The sequence below is a fragment of the Anabas testudineus genome, chromosome 6 (assembly GCF_900324465.2).
Source record: "Anabas testudineus chromosome 6, fAnaTes1.2, whole genome shotgun sequence".
Lineage (NCBI taxonomy): Eukaryota > Metazoa > Chordata > Actinopteri > Anabantiformes > Anabantidae > Anabas > Anabas testudineus.
In genome coordinates, this window is record NC_046615.1 from 7832503 (window position 1) to 7854823 (window position 22321).

The 22321-nt window shown below is 44.5% G+C and overlaps 1 protein-coding gene across 2 annotated transcripts; it reads right to left on the reverse strand.

Annotated features, from left to right (window-relative positions):
* Positions 1 to 16: 16 nt before the first annotated feature.
* mtss1la (MTSS I-BAR domain containing 2a) lies at positions 17 to 22265 on the reverse strand. 2 transcript variants are annotated; one of them, XM_026365577.1, is made up of 15 exons: positions 21618 to 22265; positions 18878 to 18939; positions 18695 to 18768; positions 8168 to 8252; positions 7860 to 7951; positions 7699 to 7773; positions 5668 to 5825; positions 5425 to 5532; positions 4836 to 4933; positions 3611 to 3743; positions 2833 to 2907; positions 2472 to 2627; positions 1957 to 2133; positions 1647 to 1812; positions 17 to 1473 (listed from the first exon to the last, which is right to left on the reverse strand). In XM_026365577.1, exons 1-15 carry the CDS (start codon positions 21684 to 21686, stop codon positions 668 to 670), a joined length of 2334 nt encoding a protein of 777 aa, XP_026221362.1. In that variant the 5' UTR covers positions 21687 to 22265; the 3' UTR covers positions 17 to 667. The 2 variants fall into 2 exon arrangements, with proteins under 2 accessions (XP_026221362.1, XP_026221363.1); XM_026365578.1 differs by lacking the exon at positions 2472 to 2627 and having other exon boundaries at positions 668 to 1473.
* Between the last annotated feature and the right edge of the window lie 56 nt (positions 22266 to 22321).

A 22321-nucleotide genomic window follows, 5' to 3' on the forward strand; every position in this document is an offset into this window, starting at 1 on the left:
AAAGACCATCAATCCATTTAACAGTAAAAAGCGTGTTTAATTGCAGAATATATTGACAATACAGTACAGCAATAAAAACACTGCCATATTGCTTCTATTTTACATGACTTACACAGCTGCACAGCTTTATGAAACCAAACAGTAATACGGTACATGTACAGAAATGAGGAAAAACACAACATACAGACACGCCCATCGCTTTCCACGGACAGGTGGCTGCGTTAATTTAGAGATGCACAATATTATACTAATCATAAGAGCAAGAACAAGGACGCAGAGCGTTTGATCCCCACGCGAGTGATGGCTCATCACTGGGTCTAAAAGGGACAAACTGGGCTGAAACACCTGGTCACACGGGGAGCAGTAATGCACAGCCACAGAGCTCACACACAGAGACGCAAACAAAACAAACGAAACGGAAGAATAAAAACCAAAATATATGGGTTACTTTGTATGTATGCGATACATACATAACATGAAATGACTTGACATTGTCCATGGTCACTCACTAATCAACTGGCCTTCATTCACCACATGTTACATCCTGTTTGTTACGTGTTGCTGTGCCTTTGTTCATGTATGACATGAGTGCTGTTGCATTTCACTACAAAGTTTCAGTTAATCAAAGGGACACCAGCTGCTTCGTCACAGCCCTCCTCTCCCTCAGCTACCGCAGGATCCTCGGACCCGATCGGTCATCAGTTACTGTCTTGCGGAGCCTCACCCCCCGTCGTATCGACACCAGCATATCTACATCATCCTGGGTCGCAGAGGATAGCTCCTGGGGGGTGAACTGAGCTGGATCCTCTGGCAGTGAGCTGGGGAAGGGGAACTGACCCTCACCGAGGGCGTGGGCGCTGGCTGCCAGCTCTCCTATCTTCTCCACCAGGCTGTGGCGGTTGGCAGCGAGCAGAGGGTCTTCCTCCGCACCGTGGGCGGCCATGCCGGGGGTCTGCTGGGCATACACAGCCCTGTCCACCCCACCTCCGCCACATCCCCAGGTTGTGTCAGGGAGGCTCATCCGCTTTGGAGAAGCCCTCATGTAGTCAGGAGCAGATGGGTCATCGCCATACAAAAACTCCTCAGTACATGCATGATGTGGGGATGGGCTGGCGTACCCCGGAGAGTCTGGTACTGAGGGGGTCTTTACTGGCACGATCGGGGGCCGGATGGGGATGGGGCCAGATGTGGATGGCGTGCGTCTCACACCAGTTTTGGATGATGGAGTCCTGCGAATGGTGGCTGTTCCCGAGGCAATGGCTCCAGAGCCACTTCCCCCTACATCATTTGGGATTCCCTGCAGAGTCTTACCTCCGGGCAGACCTGCAGTGCTAGCAGGTCTTTTGGTTTGAATCATGCGGCGGTAGCTCTGGCCAATGTTACTGTGGCGTGGAATGGTGGAGGACTTGTCAAAGTCTGCCTGCCCTTCACTGTCAGCATCCCCATTGAGAGAGTAGCATTCATAATCTGAACCTAGAAGGGACAGTGAGTAGTGAATACGATAAAACATAAAAATACTGACAACAATGCAGTGAAACGTCATTTTGGAGATGATTTTTTACATCATAATTTACATCAATTACATGGATAAACAACAGGAAAACTCTCTTCTGTGTTGTATATGTGTACTGAAGAGTGAGTGTTACCTTGTGAGGGTATGGTGTCCTCCGAGCAGGAGGGGGTGTTGGTCTGGGTACTGTAGCCACTGGAATATTGCAAAGAGTCCCTGCTGCTCTTCTGCTGCTCCATGCTCAAGCCTCTGGTTAGAACCATGGCTAGAGTACTGGCTGCTGAAGAGAGGGGCTCACCATGCTGCAGCACACAAAGTGATACAGTCAGGTAGGAGATGCATGAAGATTTGCACATATTTGCATATACTATTCAACACACTACAATTCCCACTGCATACAAATGGATTAAGTGGCATATACATTTTCCTCCCTTAGGACTCCTTACCTTGGCTGCAATGTTTCCTGGGCCAATTCTCGCTCGATGCAGATCATCGGGTTGAATACCAGAATACCCCTGTGGACTAGGTGGAGCCTCCAATTCTCTCATCCTATCCACAGACCCCCTCCTACGCTGCAGAGTGCTGGCCAAAGCTGGCTCACAGGAACTCAGTTTGGCCCAGTCCTGCAGTAGGAGATGCAACAATGAGACTGAGGCCGTCTTCCAACTGAGCATCACCAGAGTTTTCCAACAGTCGTGTCAACATGGATGCCACTGATTCGGCTCATGAACTAGTTAGAGGCCAAGTAAGATATGGAAAGACTAGAGTAGGCTATGTCAGTGTTGTGAGGAAAGATTGCAAAACTGAACTTAACGAGCAACAGCAAAACGATGATAGCAAGGTTAATCTTTATGCTGATTAATGTGCATGAAGGCAATTAAACACAAGAAGCAAAGAAGCAACAAAGTTTAAACAGAGGAAAAAAAAAACAACAAAAGTAAATTTGCAAATGAAAACAAACCTTCCAGCTAGGAACCTTTGATGTGGGTGAGGGAGTGTTGGATCCAGGGGGGTGGTTAAATGTGGGGGACGCAGGAAGTATGACAGAAAGAGGCCTGATGGTGCCAGTGTGTGAGAAAGCAGGGCGGAAGGTACCGAAGGATGAGCATGAGCCAAACTGCGAAACGGACAGACAAGTCTGAGTCAGAGTGCTCAACATCCATGAATAGTCCACGTCAAACCGCACTGCGGCTGTCAAGAACCCCCAGCGCTCTTTAAGCTATAGATAGTAATGAGTGAAATGCACTGCACATTGTCTGTGTGTGTGTGTGTGTGTGTGTCCAATAAAGCAAATAGATTGCTGAGATGCATGCAGTACTAACCGCTGTAGGAGAGTTGCACTCGCTGACAGACTGGCAGGTTTCTGAGGCCTCAGAGGAGGCTGAGCTTGTAGATTTCTGGGAAAGGGAAGATGCAGTAAAGACAGTGGAGGGGAAGGGGAAATGGCAGGGGGGGGGGGGGGGGGGGAGTGAGAGGCAGGTGTTAGAGATGAGAAATGCATAGGAATAGGGTGAAAGTTTTAGAATAGTGTTGATGAGCTTTAGAAAGAGGTAGGTAGTTTCCTTTCCGAGGAGATCTATGAACCACAGCTTAGATCGAAAATAAAGTAGCCTGTGAGATCATTTATTCAGAAAAGGAGCATTGCATCAGTTGGTGTGCTGCCGTACACTGCAATCTGATGAAGCTGTGGGAGTCTGAATAACTTTATCAGTCCACTGGGATAAGGATTCAACATTTGCAACGGATAAAGCTCTATTGCAGCAAAAAAAAATCACTCAAGAAAGCTGTCGGAGTTTGACTGTCAACATCTTATTACAACTATGGGGTTATGTGTGAAATGCAAACAGAAATATATATGTATTTCACACCAGACTAGACATGTCAGACAGAAATGGATTGTTTTTAAAAGCAGAGAATTATTATGAAGCTACGCTGATAAGAAAGTGTGTTGTTACTGTGTCCTTTTGCCCTGCTGCAGGAATCCCTGGAGCTTGCACGTCTGCTATTCTTCCCGGTTGTGATAAAATTACTTATTTCCTCTCATCAAAGAAGACGAACAACAAACCAACAAAAGTGTTGTGTTGTTGTCGAGACTGTTACCTGGCTGGTGATGTCAGAGGGCATGGGCGATGGGGGCTTAGAGTGGGTGTTGGCGTCCTGGGAGACGAAGCCCGAGTCGTGGGAGGAGACGCTGCTGAGCCTATGGGCTCCTGCAGAGGGCATCTGGAGGAGACTGTAGACAGGATATCACATCAGTACAGTACAAAACTCAGCATACAATATGAATATAAAACAGGACTGTGATCAAGATTCTAGCACAGTTTTTTTTTTTTTTTTTTTTTTGTCTCTTGTTTTGTCCTGAATCTTGTTTTTTAGGAGAATTTAAGTAGAGCCCATGGTAAAAAAAAAAAATCTAAATGAAAAATTGATCACAAAAGCTGTGAACATGAAGGCAGTGTGATGTGAAAATTCTAAATGATGCTATTCTTTTAATTTTGGGGCATCAAAGAGCATTAAAAAGTTATTCCTTCTTTGATTTTTCTTTCCCTCTGAACATTAACAGCTGTCTTTGTGCTTTTCGTCTTCTGCTCTGTCATTCTCACTCAGCATCGCTTCTCTTTGTCACCCACACATTTTAAAATGCGCCGCTTGTACTTCTCAGACTCCTTCTACACTGCTCTCCCACTCCTCCCTCCCAATCTCCCCCTGGAATATATCTGAAGTTATCATTTTATCTAGGATGAACATTAAAGGGGAATACTAAATTAAAAATGACAAATTAAACAATGTGATCCTTTACAAGTACAACACGTTTTCACGTCCCTCGGTGTCTTTATAGAAGTACACGGTCATGTTTTTTTCTATAATGACATATAGTCAATTGGTGTTATGTGAATAAATACAGGCCAAGAAAATCTAAAAATAGGCTATAATAAATGTTCACAATCTTTTTTTTAAGCATATTTTTAAATAAATTGTTAAAACCAATTTCACCATTAGCTTTAGAATATGTGGATTTTGCTTCTCGTGTAGGCTAGTCATCTGCCAGGAGCAAGAGCTGAGAAGCTCAAAAGATATCCCATGTAGTGCATGTCAACCGTAACCGTTAGCTTATTGATATTTCATTCCTTTGCTATTGTGTGAATAAGTGGTTTGAAATTAACACGTTGACATTGAACACAACACACATATGACATGTTTGTGTATGAACACTGCACAACATTGCACAAAACTCTGTGTGTGTGTGTGTGTGTGTGTGTGTGTGTGTGTGTGTGTGTGTGTGTGTGTGTGTGTGTGTGTGTGTGTGTGCGCACGGAGAGCACACCTGCACATGCTGCTCTTCCTGGAGCTGGTGCTGCTGGGGGAGGAGGGAGGGGTCTGGTAGGACCAGCTGTAGTCTGAGCCTTTCAGGTCTCTGATCACCTGTGACGAGACATAATGGAATAGATTATAATAAATTACTGCTAACTATGGTTTGTCCTGTCATTCCCCAAAGAATGTTGGTTTGTTTTGTTTTGTTTTTTTCAAGGGACACGTGGCTGGATATATTCTGAAATTGATCTGGTTCACTTTGTTGAAAAAAAACACATTTGACAACAAGCTTCATCACAAGAATTTTTAGTCTCAAACCCCGAAATTCTTCCACTGAATCTGAGATAAATCTTTAAAAAATGGTCATGATTTATAAATTGATCAGTTTAGACAACAAATCATTTTTAGAAAAAAGGTACATGTTTTCTTAAACAGCAGGGCTCTGTCATTTCTAATTAATGGAAGTAAACGGTGTGCTTTTGTGGGAAGTAAACTCTTTAGGGAGTATTATAGCAGCAGGATGGTGAATTGGAGAAGGATCGGATGTTAGCAGTTGTTTAACAATTTTTGGACTGTGGATAAATAGCAATTAAACCTGTTACCTGCTCACTAGCTGGTGGCAACTTGTGTGGGTCTTCGGTTAACACAGTAAGGTCATCAACAATAGGTTGTAAATGTGTTATTTCTCCCAGCATGGCAATCTCTACATTCTGGAAGAAAGAAATAGGGTGGATCAAATTAAGAAGCCACCCCATCAATGATGAGAGTGTTCTTTGTCCCATCAATGCTATCTGGGTTCACTTGTTTTACAATTCTCAGGTGTACAAAGTCTAACTGTTCCTCACCACCACAGGCTGCAGTAGGTTAATGAATGTACAGTAGCGCCCTCTCTCCTCCAGGAGGGCTCTGCGCACTGCCTGCTTCTCCGTCTCCTCCATGAGCAGGTACAAGTCACTGACATCCTGCATGGCACTGTCCAACTGAGGACGCAGGTTTCCCCGGCCTGTGCAAGGCAAAGCAAGGGTGCAGGGACACAGGAGAGGGATGGCACAACGAGAAAGGACGGAGATGTGTAGGGGAAAGGAGGAGGAGTGAAAGGATGTTGAGAATCGGAAGGGAGGGTGATAATGCAAAGCGCAGGGAGGAGGGACAGAGTAAAAATGAGAGATAATTAGAACACAAAATGATAAACTGCTTGCGTACTAGAGGTCAATACACTGACAAACATTACACTCATGGATCATGTTCATGGGAATGACAGAACATCGAAGAATGTCATCGATCATGAGTTGATGCAAAGCAGCTGGTGGTGACTTGGAGGTCCTGAAATGGATGTGATTACACAAATAGCACTGCACAAGATATCACGGGTCAGTCAAGACTGCATACCACGATGAAACTAGATGACAGATGCAAGAAGGCAAAAGAATGGAAGCAGGATGAGATGAAGACAAACACTGACTGTTGCTATGAATACATGATTAACAGACACTGCCAGTAAAATGTTTCCCAATCCCCTGAGTTATACTGAATGTGAGCAGTTTATTTTCATTCACAAGCAATGCGCTCTCTGCATTTACTGTATTTCAAATGTAATTTGTGACTTGCTATGTTTGCATTTACTTATTATATGAGCACTGTGTTGCCTATAATGGACATCACATTTTAAATAATCCTAATACTGTTAATATTCCTACATATCTAAAGCAAGGCAGTAATTAAACTATGAGCTCTATTAGGATCTGACCATAGATCCTGACAGAAGGAATCAAAGACTGACTCTTGGTAGCCAAACAAAGTTGCCAAATAAATTGACAGTTTCTTATCAGTATAAAATGGAAAGGCTGCATTTGGCAAACTGCGAAACAGGTCTGCAAATGACTAATGTGCTCTGTGAACAAATGTCAGAAAAATACACAGTAGCATTTGTGTTATGTGCTATCAATAAGCATTTGTTAGAAGTCATCTGAGATTTCACAACAGGAGCTCTGCCGACTCACTGTCACAGATTACTGCGAGGTTTGTATAGAACAGCGGCATCATTAAAATAAAGGCCTATTAACTTCACATTCTTTAATACGAGGATATTTACAATAAAGGCACAGTAAAGTAGTACTAGTTTAAACAGATACAGATTTTGTGAAATACACTTACTCCCTGTTTTGAGAGTTATAAATTGAGACTGACAACGTTACCACATCTGTCCACCTTATATAATGTCAGCGTTCGCAACCAGTCAGCTTAGCTCAACACAAAAACTGAAAAAAGGGGTAAAAAGCAACAGCAGCAGGTCATTTATCCGCTACTGTTTCGCTTAAACATGCTGCTGGAACTTCATATCTAGATTGGCAAAATCTTTGACTGGCAGTTGGATGTAAAGATGAAGTGATGTTTTCATTCAGAGCAAAACAGAGCAGACATACCTAGAAGCTCTACAGCCATGGGAAATAGCCAGAAAGAAATAGAGGAGGGGATGCAACAGGCGGGGGGGGGGGGGGGGGGGGGGGACAGAAACACAGGCACTGTTAGCTGTATCAAATCAAGCACATTGCAAGTTTGAGACTAGCCCGTACTACTGTTGTAAGTCCTGTGTGTGAACAGGAGTTTGATTACAGCCAGCAGTGGGGGCTAATGCAAGCAAGATGATCATTCCTTTGATTTATAAAGGTAGAAGCTGACAGATCACCCAAAGTTGGAAAAGAGCCTTTATAAGTGTGTCAGACATTATTGAATGAGCTGTTATTTACAGCTTTTCCTCTAGATGGTGCCAGCTCAATCTGAACCAGTGCTACAGCTAAAGGGCCTGCAGCCCAGCAGACTTCATTATGATCAGCTCTATAATGATCCCAGGCTCTTACATCAACAAGTTCTCTCACCTTTTCTTGCTTTTTTCTGTAGTTTTATCGTATCCAGCGACTTCCTTTTGATTTCCTGACGAGACCGCTTGTATTCTGTGGAGAACAAATCAAAGCCACAGAGATATCGATATCTGTCCAATGTGCATTCAATATAAAACTGGTGATTCCTGGATGTTCACCTTTGGCATGGTCTTTGTCCAGCTGATTAGCCGTCTTCTTCCATTCCTCTATTTTCTCCTGGAGTGGCGTAACTAGGCCTTCCATAAGAACACTGCAGTGACAAGGAGACACGACATGAGAGCACAGAGCGAGAGAGAGAGAGCTTAGTGTCCACCACATGCAAAACACTCAGAGAAGAACAGAGGAATGAGAGAGAGGTCGGCAGAAAGTGAATGGGAACTGCAAACACAATAATGGCATCAAAGTAATGGAAAAGAGAAAATTGCAGTGGAGGGAAAAATACAAAAAAAGCACAGGTGACACTTACTTGGTAAAGTGGCGCAATTTTGCCTCAATGCTGCGGTGTCGCATACACATCCTTGTCAGTGCTGAGCCGATGTCCCTGGTGGCACCTTGGATATGAAAAGCAAACAAATTGTCACCTTCGATATAAGAGCCGGGCATTACAAATCACAGACGTGCCTCTTGGTCGAGAAAAATATGGTTTTCCAAAACGAGACATAACACATCTAGGAGAGGATTTTGAAAGGCCTAATTCTCTCCTGTCAGATGGATTTATCAGGAGGATATTTCCCCCTCCACTGCCGGAGAGGCGTTCCCAGCTGCAGCCACTAGAGGGACAAGTGTTGCTTGTTAAAACGGAACACATAAATGTCAAATGTGTTTGGGGAACTAAACTAAAACTAAAGTCAATCCCTTAACTAAAACCCTAGACGCCTCTCTTCCCTCTTTACAAAATAGGTGTGTTTTCTTCCGCTGTGACACATGCGCACAAGATCCTCCATCACAGTGTAAATAACAGCTTGTGGGAATTGGTTACTGTACTTTTCCTCTCTGCAGAAGTGTAATTAAATGGGGTCTTAAGCCCCTAAAGCCCAGGCTGGTGCCCTGTCTCACTGACGGTTCACATGCCAGTGTAATATGTGGCAGCACTGATCCTGCTGTAATCTGGGCCACATAGGGCTAATCTGAGGGTCTCGCCACACACACACATACATACACACACATACACACACACACACTGTACAAGAGGAAGGAGAGAGGACATCTCTCAGCTCTAAGCAGGCCTAACAGAGTTGATGAATGCTGCTGACTGTATTTGTGTCCATGAATGATTTTTCGAGTGAGATGCACAGGTTAGTGTGTGTGTGTGTGCGTGTTCGTGCGTGTGTGGTTGGACAGGTGGTGTGATTTACCAAACCCCCACCCTTTCCGAAGCTCTCACCCCCTCTATCCTGGAGGGAAAAGGAGGGAACCCTGTAAGGGGATATCCCTCTATTCTTCCCTGCCTGCTCTGCCTTTCCTGTTCTTTCTGTGTCATAAACACCATTCATGCTGGGCCGACAGGGAGAGAGAGAGAAAGAAAGAAAGAGAAACTGGTTCTAACCCGCACTGCAAAACAAGCAGAAAGAAAGAGTGATGTACAGAATAAAAGAGGAAGAACAACATGACTAATATGGCAGGCGATGAAATCAGACAATACGTAAAGAAGGCTCCAGATGGTTGTCCGCTGAGACCTGCGCTCTTTTCCAGATATCACATAAAGAAACTAGGTTACTGTCTCCAGTCAATATCACGTCACACTGTCAGACAAAGACCATTTCACTGCACCTCTAGGCTGTCAACTTAAGTGACTGCTGAAACAGTTCAAAGACACCAAAGGAACAGATCTGGACTACGTCTCACGGAGACCTTTTTCGTCAGCTTTAGAATAACTTCAGTGCGTTTGTGTGATGGGGAGAGGAAGGGAGGGTTGTTCCGTGTCTGCATTTTCTAGGTTTCTGAGGGAAGGGTTAGAGGTAAAAGGTCATCCAGCTGTATCACATACAGCCATAAAATACCAGCAGGATGTGAGCGAATTAACACGTGGAACCTATACGTTGAGGCTTTGCTAGAAATAAAAAAATAGGCCTGCGACTTTAAAGGACTGGTGTTGAGTAACTGTCCTATAAGTGCTTCTATTGACACTGGTTTAGTGCTTCATAAACCAGTGCAAAAGAAATATGAGAAATACAGATGTTGGCAAAGGACACGTGCACAGGTTATTTCTAATCTTGAAAGCATGACAGGAAGCGTGCACAGCTGTGACTCTTGCGAGTAAAGCATGACACAGGCTGAAGGAGACAGAGAGAGTGTGATGTTGGGACTTTTATCTCAATAACAGACTTTCCCAATGTCAATGTCGGCCCCTACTCCCCTGTCCCATCCACACCTGCCAATATCCCTTCCTCTCCTCCCTTCCCCTCCCAAAGGGGAGATCAGCTGACAGCTACATCCTGGGGAGGTCTAGAGGCTTCCTGCCCATGTCCACGAGACCTGCTGGCCTCTAGCCCCGACCGGATGGACAGGGACGGAGTGATTCACTCCCACAGCACCCTGCATGCACACAGGCATGTGACATATACAAGGTGACAGGAGGGCCTAGACTGACTAGAAAGACAGGTTTTACTGGAGTTTACATAATCTCTCTCTCTCCTTGAAGAGGGGTTACTTTTGGTTGCTCTTCCTGAGGTTTCTTCCTCAGGAAGAGGATTTTCTTTTTCGTATTTAGTCTCTTTTGGATAAATTTGTCGATTTGCGCTATATAAATAAAAATCACTGAACTCCATCTAGAACGTTTGGCTGTGTAGTAGCTCATTGGCTAAAAGTGTGTAAGAGCTGGGAAAGTGATTATTAAGCTGGCCTGGACCTCTGGGGCTTTACAGGGAGCAGACACCCACACATGCATGAATGGAAGTGAAATACAGACCAGGATGGAAGAGAGCAGTTATGCAACCCAGCCATATATCTTCGTACATGGAACAAACAACTGGAAGCAACCCAACAGTGCAGCAACACCTGGTGCTTGTTTCAATATACTGTATGCTCCTGACCATAAATACAGATCTGCTGTGCTGTAGAGTTGTACATGGGTTTGTTGTTGGGAAGGTCAAGTCCCCAAGTTCAGTTTTGTTGGGACTGTAAAGCTGCAGTATCCCCAACCGGTGTACTTTGGTCGAAGCATTTAGTGAGTAGTTCAATCCAGAGCTCTGGTTTTGTTTAACTCCCCTGACTCCTCAGGGGAAGGAGGAGAGTTTAATAGGCCTTCTTTATAAGGGGCTCCTGCCAGGAGCCTGGCTCCCGGCTCCTGGCAGGAGCCTCATTCCCTGATGTCTTCAACATGAGAGCTTAGCTTAACTATCTGCCTCTTTCAGCATTTAAAGCCTGCTCCTCAGCTCGAGTTTCATTCGCACTTACGACTACTGAGCCGGAGTGCAGCAGTTACACTTAACCGGTACTGAAGTTGAATCCTGTCCCCCTGAGACAAGTGGGTGCTCTGTCTCTTTGCTTTCTGTGTCAATAAAGCATGTTTATATGGGCTACAGAGCGAAAAGGTACAGAATATCCTCACGGTTATGCTTCCAGAAATACGAGGTCCCTTTTATTTGTTAAGCTCTCCTACAGTCAGCGCCGAGGAAATTCCATCATCTGTGAGACAACAGTTATTCCTCACGTTGGCACCTTGGCTGCGGAGCTGCCTGCAGCTGGCGTAGACAGTTAAGCTGCCCGCCTTTACCCTTGCTCACCCCTTTTAAGTGTTGAAGAACGTGAACTGGCAGGGACACAGCGAAGGTCACTGATGGATGAAAAGTGCTGTGGGGTGAGAAGGGAGGAGAGGCGAGGATGAAAGAGGGTATACACTGCAGAGATGCCGACTGGGTTCAGCCAGTCAGGGGGGGCAGAGGAAGTGTTTTCTTGCTGCTGCAGGTGCAAAACGAGCTGCTGGGACAAAGTTTCCCACATTACCCATTAAATACAAGTGAACAGATTTATGTGATGTTTTCCAATATGATCAAAATATCATCCATATAAGTTAAGTGAGGGAAAGAATAAAGAAGGAACCAGGAGCTTTTACTTTGATTTTTGTTTCTTTCATTAGTCTTGTTTAGTTACTAATAGATCAAATACACAGCTGAGATTTCTGAATTCAAAACCTGACGATACATCGTCAATGCACATCATGCAACATTCACTTCAAAACACAGCTGAGGTTCTGGATCCGAGATGTGGCCCAGTGGGAGCAGTCAGCATTATAAATAAAGCAGGATCCCCTTGGTTCTGCTGGATGGGGAGCAATAGCCTCTGATCGAAGAGTGGTGGATAAAACGGCCACGTGTGGATATTGATTGTGAAGCAAGAGTGAAGAGCTGCCTGCCTGCAGCAAGAGAGTGTTACACATCTAACTAAAGTTAGATAAATTGGGAATTACAGACACGACATGTGCAGGTCTTGAAAATCTCTCTCTCTACAATATCTCTCTAATTTAATCTAATATTTAATTTAAAATATGGCTTTAGTTACATCCTCATGAACTGCTTTTTTTTTTTTACAAAGTTTCTTTGTTAATCACTGTAATTCAAAACAAAGTCTGTTGCCCTATCAATATTTTATCAGCTCAAAAATATTAATAATAATAATATAAATTAAATATTGGTCTGAAACACATCTTCACATCAAATTCTGGCTCCAAAAATCTAAATTTACTTCTACTCTTGTGTTATGCTGAAAATGCAACTACTGTTTACTTTACCTCGTTGTTCTGGGGTCCCATAGACGCCACTACTTCATGTTTAAAATTCATAATTAAGCTTGGTTTGTGTATTTCTGACCTAATGATTTCTGAGTGCATGTTGCAAATTTCATTTTAAAACCATCAGTTAAATCAACTTAAATCTTGATTGTAAAATGATATCATAGTTTTACAGCTGCAGTCTTAACTAAATCCGTAATACGTTCAAAATGTTAATTTGGTAAAGTCATGGCATGACATATGATAAAACTATGTTATTATGTTTTTGTAGGCCCAAGCTTTCCAGAACCCCCAAACGCAACGTTTCATGAAAATAAGGGATTTTCTGGATTATTCAGTTATTTGTTTAATCTGACATGTACAATAAAATGTTAGGTATGTTCTATAGGAGCTGTGTTTCTGCAATAGAAGTCAAAACAGCATTCAGAGCCTTTGTGCCACTTCCTCACATATGGGATGTCTCTTCTTACCAACAACAACACTAATGAAAGGCAGAGGAAACGGCCTTGAGATCAATTGTTTTGGTGACACACACAGAGTCAAACACACACTTATCCCATTGTTGTCTGGACGCACAGTACGCACAGCAAGTTTCACCTCTCAACCAGAAACACCCACAGACGCAGACAGACTTGTCTTCATGTGGTGTAAACGTGTTCTGTAGTACATTAAGACGAGACTCCAGGAGGAGGAGGAAGTGATATTTTTCTGCCGGTGGAGCTTCCTGTTGCGGGACATAAATGGTGCTAAAAATAAACACTGCCCCTTGTCCAGATGTGCTTTTCACTGGAGATGAAAAAGGGACACACATAGAGAAAACAAGACGATGTACCACACAGGGTGAGAGAGAAGTGACGCGTCATGCAATTAATGGAAAGAACAGAAAGCACACAGGGGACTGTCTTCACCTGCAGCTGCGAAATAGACATTGGATGATCCTATATGCAAGGGAAAAGTCCCAAGATGTATCCAAGCTCCAAACAACAACAACAACAAAAAAAAGGTAGAATGACGGTCCAAAAAGGGAGTAATGAGTCATTACCACCACTCCCCATTGTCCTCTGCACTTTGCTTGACGTGTGCGTAGGATCAGTGAAGACAAATATAAACATAATTTATGTTCACATAATAACTCGGCTTCATCCGTGTGAGTTGGATGACTCATGTTTTGCTCAAAACCGTTTTACTGGAGCTGTGTAAAGTCTTAAAAGAGTACTCAACATTAGCCACAACTCGGTCTACTTTCTAAACCAATCACTAAACTTGGCACACAACTTTTTTTATGTTTATATGTTCATGCCAATGCTGCCATCTGTGAAGGCATGCAACGGCATTTGGGCCACATATTATCAGTAAAATGGTATATCACAAAAAGAAAAATAACAAAGTTCAGATTAAAATAGTCAGAGTTGTGCTTAAAATAATACATGAACTTAAGTAAATTCAGAATTAAACTCAACTCAGCAGGTTTTCAGTTCTCAGTCTGCCTCAGTCGATTAAAACTATCCATGTATCCCTTTCATTCCCTCTTTTAATGTCCTCCCCTACATTCCTCTATCAGGCTTTCTCTCGTGTGTATTTTCCCTCCCCTCTCCAGCTCCTTCCACGCCGGCTTCGTGTCCAGGATATAGCTGAACACAGTGTTCTCCTCGAGCCTCGTGTTTGTCTACTTAGTTTGGTATTCATCCTCAGACTCTAAGTAAGGCAGAGCCAAAAGGTTTGTTTTCTCTGCCATTATTATTCCCCCCCTTCATCTGTTCTTCACATCATTGTTCCAGCCACTTCACCCTTTACTTTTTGCATGTAGTCATTATAATAGCTGGAAAACATTAATTTGTGGGGAGACCAACTTGAGTTTTGAGGTTAAAGCATATAAACTCAGGAAATTTAAAAAGAGAGAGAGAGAGAGAGAGAGAGAGAGAGAGAGAGAGAGAGAGCTGTTTAGTTCCATCTGAGAAACAAGACAAACATCTCAAGGAAAAAATAAGATGCTCTTGTCGATTCTTATTGTGACCTCTCTGCTATAGGTCATGAAATTCCTGAGGAGCCCAGAAAACAAACAACAGAATGACAAAGCAGACCTTAGTGCATCATCAATCCGACTGCGTGTACTGTACTTGTATGTCTAAAATATTTTTCAAACCTATAAACTTATTTTATCACAGCAGGCGGATCTAACCTTCTGGTCGAATACAATACAGGCTCATGCCAGGCTGGAACATGAAATGACAAGCTTGATGGATGTCACTGCTGGTCACATGGGCACACTCTCATTATTTGACATGTCCGTAAAAATAGCTGCGCTGCTAGGATAGAGGGGAGGACTGTAATCCCCTGATCTCCCTCTGCACTAGGCCACGGCCACATCTCCTTCATACCAGGCTGTCCAGATGGCGGGCAGGGATATCCACCCCATCTGCCAACCTAGAGAAGCACAGCGGCCAAGCAGATTACCGCTTTGCTGACATACTGATCTACTAGCATAGCTCCGCTGAATATGAACAGTATGAGTAAGAAAGAGAAGAACGACAGACAGACAGACAAACAGGACTTGCAACGAACCACTAGAGCATTACGTCTGTGCATGTGTCTATATGTAACGGTGTGTTTGCTCTACAGGCTGTGGCACGCAGATGTAAAGAGAGTTATCTGTGTTTAACATATCTTTGCAGTGCATCGCAGTCTGGCCGGTGGACCCAGAGTGTGAATTTTCAAAGCTAGTGGTGGCTGATCAGGAAGGGAAGGCAGCCTGAGTCTGTGTGTTACAGAGTGGGGCTAAGAGGATTAGCTAAACGCCTCTGCCTAGCCTGGATACCCAGAGCTGTGGAAATCCCACTGCAATCTCTACCCCCACCCAGGCCTAACCGCCCCACCACTAGACTCGTCTCACATGTGAAAATATGGAGCTCCTATTGCATACCCTGATGAACCCCGCACTACCAGCTCTTTGACCTCCATCTAATTCAACCATGTCCAAAAATGGAAAAACACTCCACACCAAAACACTCCAGCCTAGCAACAACAAAACACCAAACATGGAGCCTTCAGATAAGTCTGGACCGCTTAAATGCATCACACCGCAATTTAACGTCAATGACTGACAAAAGAAACTTCTATGCAACATACAAAAAACCATTAGGCTGACCATTTTAACAGTAAAGCCCACCAGAGAGCTTCAGGGCCTCAACCTAAGTCCCAGGAAAGATGGGTGTTGAAACGTGAAACATTTATCTTTAAAGGGCTAAAATTCTCCAAATACATCCATCTAATGTAGACTTTGTGGTTGGGGGGGGGGGGCCTTCATTGAATCCAGATGTGAGCCGCCTGTTCGCTGAGACAGACATGCCTTCAGACACAGATCCATCAACACAGCTTAGAGAAACAGCGCTGTCAGACATAGTGCCAAAAGGCCTGGCAGTCCACTCATCCAGCTGCTTCATAAAAACACTGACGCTGATGCCACGATCGCGACCATAAACTCTAAAAATGGCCAACATGGGCAAGAGGAAACCTGAGCACAAACGCAGAGCAAGGCAGTTTGACACATAAAAGAGGAGGGCACAGAATGGGGGATGTGATTATGATTACTATTGGTTTACATAAAAAGCTGCAAGTAAAAGACACAAAACAAACACGAACATCAGTATCATAAGAATCCTAATCATAAGGATCCTCTTTCATTTACTGTCCTCTCACCCTAGACGAGAAGAGAGATGATGCTTTCCTCGGCAGGGAAACATGTACAGTCTGAGGAATGTGTGCAAGAGTTACAGGGGTGACAGGGTGAGTGTGTCAAAGGTAGATTAAAGGAAGCACAAGAAGAATGTGATGAAACACCCAGCTGTGCCAGCAGCTGCAGCTCTTCCCTGAACACGAGAGGGGAACTGGGGTGACAGCAATGACGGTCAACAGTTCATAGCCAAGGGCTGGCCCCCTGTGGTGTAATCAGCCCTATATGGCTGTGTAGACGCTGAGGCAAACTTGATCACTGCAGGCAGACAGACCCACACACTCATGATGAGAAACAGACAAAACGAGAAAGAGAGAGAGAGAGAACGAGCCACAGGGACAGAAATAGAGACTTACGAAATGGTGAGCAAGTCATCTCTGGATTCTATTTGTGCACCACGTGTTGAACAATCTGGAGTTAGCAAATATACAGCCAAGAGGAGGGGGAAAATATGGATGCCAATAAATTTCACATTAACTTTTAATATTGCAGCTTCTAAACTAGGCCCGTGCCACCTTCAGCCCAAGGTCCATCAGGAGCCAGCTGAAGTAAATATCGACATTCCCCCAGTACAATAATTGACCATGGTTAAGAGCAAGCAACACAGGAATGGGACTGACACTGACGAAAGTAATAATAAATAAAAATGACTGAAAAGAACTAATGAAACTGGCCTGGACGATACCCTTAACTTAATATTTTGTTGCACAACCTTTTGAGGCAATAGCTGCAATCGAACGACTTCTGTAACTGTCAATGAGACTTCTGCACTGTCCTCTTGTGGCCACGTTCAGGGAGGTTGGCTACAGCCCTATGGACCTTAAACTAACCTAATATGTGCGACTGTAGTCACAGAACATCAAGCTGCTTGGAGATGGTCTTACAGCCTTTACCTTCTACCTCTTTTTTACTCTGTCTTTAGTTTGAAGACACCTGTGATGCTAATTACAGGATACACTTTTGTTTAACATGTCCCTATGGTCCAATTATTTAACATCTTTCTAGGGGATCATTTTTGTCCTGGACAGGTTGATTAGTTTGTTTTTCATCCACTTCTGTATACAGACACACACACACACACACACACACACACACACACACACACACACACACACCACAGTTTAGGTTGATGAGAGTGTCTGTTTTGCAGGTATTAGGTCACAATAATCATGAAATCTTTGACCTGATGAGGGTGGAAAAAAAGTGAGATGATCTCCAGAGTTATTGGGATTCGTCATCTGGATGTGATGCATATCTGTAATAAATTCCATGGCAGTACATAGAATAGTTCTTCAGATATTCTGGACCAATGTGATGGAACATTGAAATCCACAGAGCAACCCCGTAGCTAGAAACCAGACTGATTCTGATTTTGAATCATATAAAAAGATTCAAGCAAAAATATTAATATTTCAGATGTGTAAGATGTTAATCTTCTGCCCATCAGATCATTAACATTAGTCTCATGTTGCATTAGTTCCCTTTTAATTGTCTCTCATCTGATAGCGTGCCCTGCCTCCCTCCTACAGTCTGTGGACTGAGAAGGATGACATCAATCCTAAAGTTAATGTCCCTGGGAGAGGAGCAGAGGACTGAGTGGGTGTATGAGTGACACACTTACAGGGATTTGATGCATCTATAGCTGTGAAACTCAATTCGCTGTTCTCTCTCATCTCTCTCTGGACCATCCATCATTCTGCTGTTTTCTCTACTTTTACTGCACACACACTTCTCCTTTGAAGTCCTCCCCTGCCATGCTCTATACCTATGCTGTCCTGAAGCAGGCTGCCAGGTGTTAGCAGCTAACTGGTTGACCCTAGGCCACCTTGCTTCATTTTGTGGAGCTCATGCACAGTCACATCAGAAATGGTTTAAGGAAAATTGATGTATCACCATGGCAATACACTCCGCTGTTATTGGAGAGACTTTGGCAGCAAAACTGGTGACAACGTGTGAACACTGTTGAAGAAATGCCTCTTTAGTTATTTTCTCCAGCACTAAGTGGCCAGTGAAGGGCTGTAGCAGTAACAGTTTAAAGCATGTTGGTATGTGACCTGTAAGGTCAGGTGGTCGGCTACCAGCTGTCGCTCTTTGACTATCTGTGTATGTATGTGCGCGCGTGTTTCTACGCTTGTTTGTGCATAAGTCAGGAGCCTTTGCACGCTCTCTCGGGTTTACAGGGGTTTTTGACCTACATACTGCTCTCGACGATCAACTCCAAAGAAATCTGTGTTAATCAGCTGCCTCTCTGGCCAGCCTGTCTGCTGCCACTAGCAGGGCGACAAAGCAGATCAGCAGACCTCATTAAGATGAAAGAAACAATAAGCTTAGATTTTCACTTCTACGTGCCGCCTCCTCCCACAGCTATGCCTACTTTGGTCATTATATTGTGGCAGAAATGTGCATTCCAATTGTCCGTCCACTACTTGTTTCTGTCTAAGATGACGAGGGACTCTTTCAGTGGATGTCGTAGCCATTAACTAGATACAAATGGATTACGAAGTAGTGGAAAGACACACATAAATCCCCCTTACCTCTAGAGTTGGTAGCCATGTCTGCCACCTTCTGAAAGGCATCTAAAAAGGCCACTGCTGCCAGAATGGTAGTCCTGTAAATAAATTGGCACATGTTCACAGCGTCAAGTCTGCATTAAAGAGTCTGTAAATATTGCACAAGATTTTATTTTCATCCACATTCACCGTTCAACTACTTCTCACCTGAGTTGAGAGTGCAGCTTCGTGGCCTTGGCACTGAAATCTTCCCACATGGGGTAAGAGCTCTGATAGAAGAAGTGAAAAGAAATTAGTTAAATAAACTTATCACCACATTTAAGTGCACAAGCATAGCCCATCAAACAAAGCACTAGACATAATGTTCCCTCAAACAGGACAGAATGTAGACAGCTTGATAAAATTTCAATGCCAGCTTTATTCCCCGTCAATGCGCTGTGAAGATAGCGAGTGAGTTCAAAATAAGGCTGCAATAGCTCATGCAAGCATGTCCTCTCACTGCGAGGTTAGACGCCGGTTGGTGCATAAGCTCTGTGCTCTGACATGCTTTTAAAAAGGTTTTCACTTGTGTTATTGCTGTCCTCAATCAGCCTAAACGCTCTCTCGTCCGGTTCTTTGCTGTGAGCAGGTATGTGGTGTTCACATGTTGTCTTGTCTGTGCATGTGCGTGCATGATCTGCCATGAGTGCACAGGGAAGGTAGCATAGATGGTTTCTGAAAAATCTGGACTACATTTACCCCGAGACCATCACACTGTGCCTTGAGCTATAGGAGCTGGAGCCAAACATAAAACACATTGAAGGCTAGATCCCATTAGAGCAGGAGCTTGAGCCTCGGTGAAAGGGGAGGAAGGGCATAACCTAAAGGTGCCTCTTTCATGAAGAGGAGCCAAAAGTGACCCTACATCCTGACTAAATACGGTCAACATGTTGTCTGGAAACAGTCTTGCTGATGTACAATCTCAATTCTAACAACAACATCCTTCAGAAGTGATTGAGGATTGAGGAGCCATCATCCCTTACAAAAATGTTTGCCTTGAAGCTCCCAGTCTCTCTGTCTGCACTTGACTCCAACAGGTGTCTAATTAGCTTGTGTGGCCTGTGACTCCCAAGGGCAGGAGGGATGCACTGCCAAGACAGCTGAGGGAGGAGGGTGAAGAAGCGGGCAGGGAAACGGCGAAGGGGGGCGGTGGGGGTGTACGTTTCTCTCTTCATCCACACCCAGCAGCGCCCAGGGAGGTTGAGGCTGGATGAAAGGAGTGAAGGATGGAGAGAAAAGCTCTTCCTCCCACCCACACCTCGCCATTCACTGGAGGGTGAGGTCAAGGCTTTACCAAACACTGAGCGCAGAAATTGCAGCCTACATCTTTCTGTGCTGATCTCATTCTTGATTGCTGATCTAATCCAGCTGAATCACTCCATTTCCTTCCACCCTCCACCACCACCAACTCTTTTATGTCTTGCCTCTAGCTTCATCGGCCAGTTACATAAGCAACAGGTGCCACTTGTATCAACGCAATGTGTCTGCGCTGCCTGCAAGAGGCTAAGTTCCCTAAGTCCGCTTACAGTGCACCGTGTAGGTAACTGTGCACTAAACTGTAACATTGTTCACAATCAGTGAGATCAGCACAGGAAATCCATGCTGCTGCGTTGCTCCCGGGGGGTAAAGCTGGTCTGGCCAAGCCAGGCGGCAGGAATGAGGTCAGATGTCTGTTTCAGACAGTGGACATCGACACTGTGCTGACTCAGGGATTCAGCCTTATTCATCTGTCCTGCTTATCAATACATAGACTGCTTTTTCTAAGAGCTCTCTCTCTCTCTCTCTCTCTCTCTGACCTCAGCGTGAGCAGGATGAAACCACACTAGCAATAGCTGAGAGCTGATTTCATTGGAGCCTGGCACATGAGAGTCCATAAATAGTCTTTTCCGAAGGCACCACAGCCGGTGATCAATAAGAAATCTGTTAGATGGAAAGTGCAGCGTGATGCACGAAATGCAGTGTAGCATGAGCGTCCTGAACAATGAGAAGACAGGGAGCTGCCTCCGGGCCTGATGAATACGTTCACACTTTCCATCTGTTGTCATGAACAACAACAGACCACCCTGGCTCAACTTCCTTGACGTGACCCCCTCCCCCAACACACAGAAAGCATACACACGAAGGACATCCAGTTCCTGCATGAGAAATTATTATCAATTATCTCGAGAGACGGAAAACAAACATGCTCTGTACTCCATAAGCTGCAAAACAAGGCCGTTCCAGGTGAGGTCAGGCGTGTATCTAATGTGTAGTGTACACAGAGTGAGTCCATGCCACAAGGCCAAACATCAAGAAGCAGAGTCCATAACCTTTTCTGTTTGTTTTCCAGTGTGTTGGAGCCTGATATTTTCTTTTAGAGCACTCTTCAGTGTCTGATATTTAACCTAGAAAATCTTGCAAGATGGGATTAAAGAGGAACAGTTGTTTGGGGTCAAATGGCAGCACACAAGATGTGTAGTGGGACAATGGTACAAGTGTTAATGTACCTGCCATCTTTGATTGTTATTTCTTCTTTTTTATGCTCTTATGAAGCAGTTCTAGAGAAATGGGGTTCGATTTTGATCCCTGGAGTTTGTCAACTAAAAAAAAATACATTTTTAATAAAGGAACTAATGGTTATATCTCCATGTAAACAGTTGGTATACACACTGACACAAAGGCTTAAGTCTTGCTGAATGTGAGGAGTGCCTTGATAGACCTGCTGCACATTATGCAAATAACACAAAGGGAAACATGTTTCATCTCTCAATTTGTCCTGCAGCGGTGTTTTCAGTGGGGGTGGACCCGGTCAAAGACAAAGGCAGTAAAAAAAAAAAAAAGGAAAGAAAGAAATATTGGTCTGATCAGACACTGTGCACAAAGCGCAAAGGTCAGATAAAAGCCCTGTCTACTTTAATTCGTGTGTTACCTTCATATCGTTCACGATGGCCTGGAATAATCCACCCAGCGCTCCGCACTCTTTCTCCACCGACTCCATGGGGTCAAAACAAACAAACAAAGATCGTGGAAAGATTAAAAAAAAAAAAAAAAAAACCGATTAAATATCCGACTACTGAAGGCTTTTCAAACGCGAGTCATGGGGATCGTCGTTCCTATCGTCCGCCCTCCGTCGTCCTCTCCCACGACAGCGCAGCCAGCAGCGGAGAGGATGCGAAGCCGCAAAAGCCCTCAGCCAGCAGCCTGCGGAGCGCACGGACAAAAAGAAATGTGCCGCTCGGTGGCACCGCTGCGCTCTCCGCCGCCGCTACTCGCCTCTCGTACGCACGGGAGAGGGTGATGGAGCAGGGACCCGGGGTGGGGGGGGGGGGGGAGCTACAGCCGGAAAACGTGGAGGGCACATGCACCGTGGCTCGTCATAATCACCGCGTTAACGCATATAACGGAGAGATCACCACTGAGGGGTAGAGGGCAAGAAGAGGAGGAGGAGGAGGAGGAGGAGGAGGAAGGGGCACCGCGGGAGATGGGATCGGTGGTAGGTCTGAGACGCGGGGACGCGCTCCGTTGTTAGCAGCGGAGCAGATGTCTCGGAGCTGGAGTCTCCCGTAATACGATCCATGGGAATGGGAACGGGTGTGTGTGGGGGTGGCCAAGTGTTGTTTCTTCACACAGGAG

Coding starts and splice junctions, on each gene's coding strand:
- mtss1la (XM_026365577.1), bottom strand. CDS start 21,686: ATGGAGTCGGTGGAGAAAGAGTGCGGAGCGCTGGGTGGATTATTCCAG. Junction 5,826..7,698: donor ACAGAAAAAAGCAAGAAAAG/GTGAGAGAACTT, acceptor TGCCTTGCACAG/GCCGGGGAAACCTGCGTCCT. Junction 3,744..4,835: donor AGGAAGAGCAGCATGTGCAG/GTGTGCTCTCCG, acceptor TCCTGTCTACAG/TCTCCTCCAGATGCCCTCTG.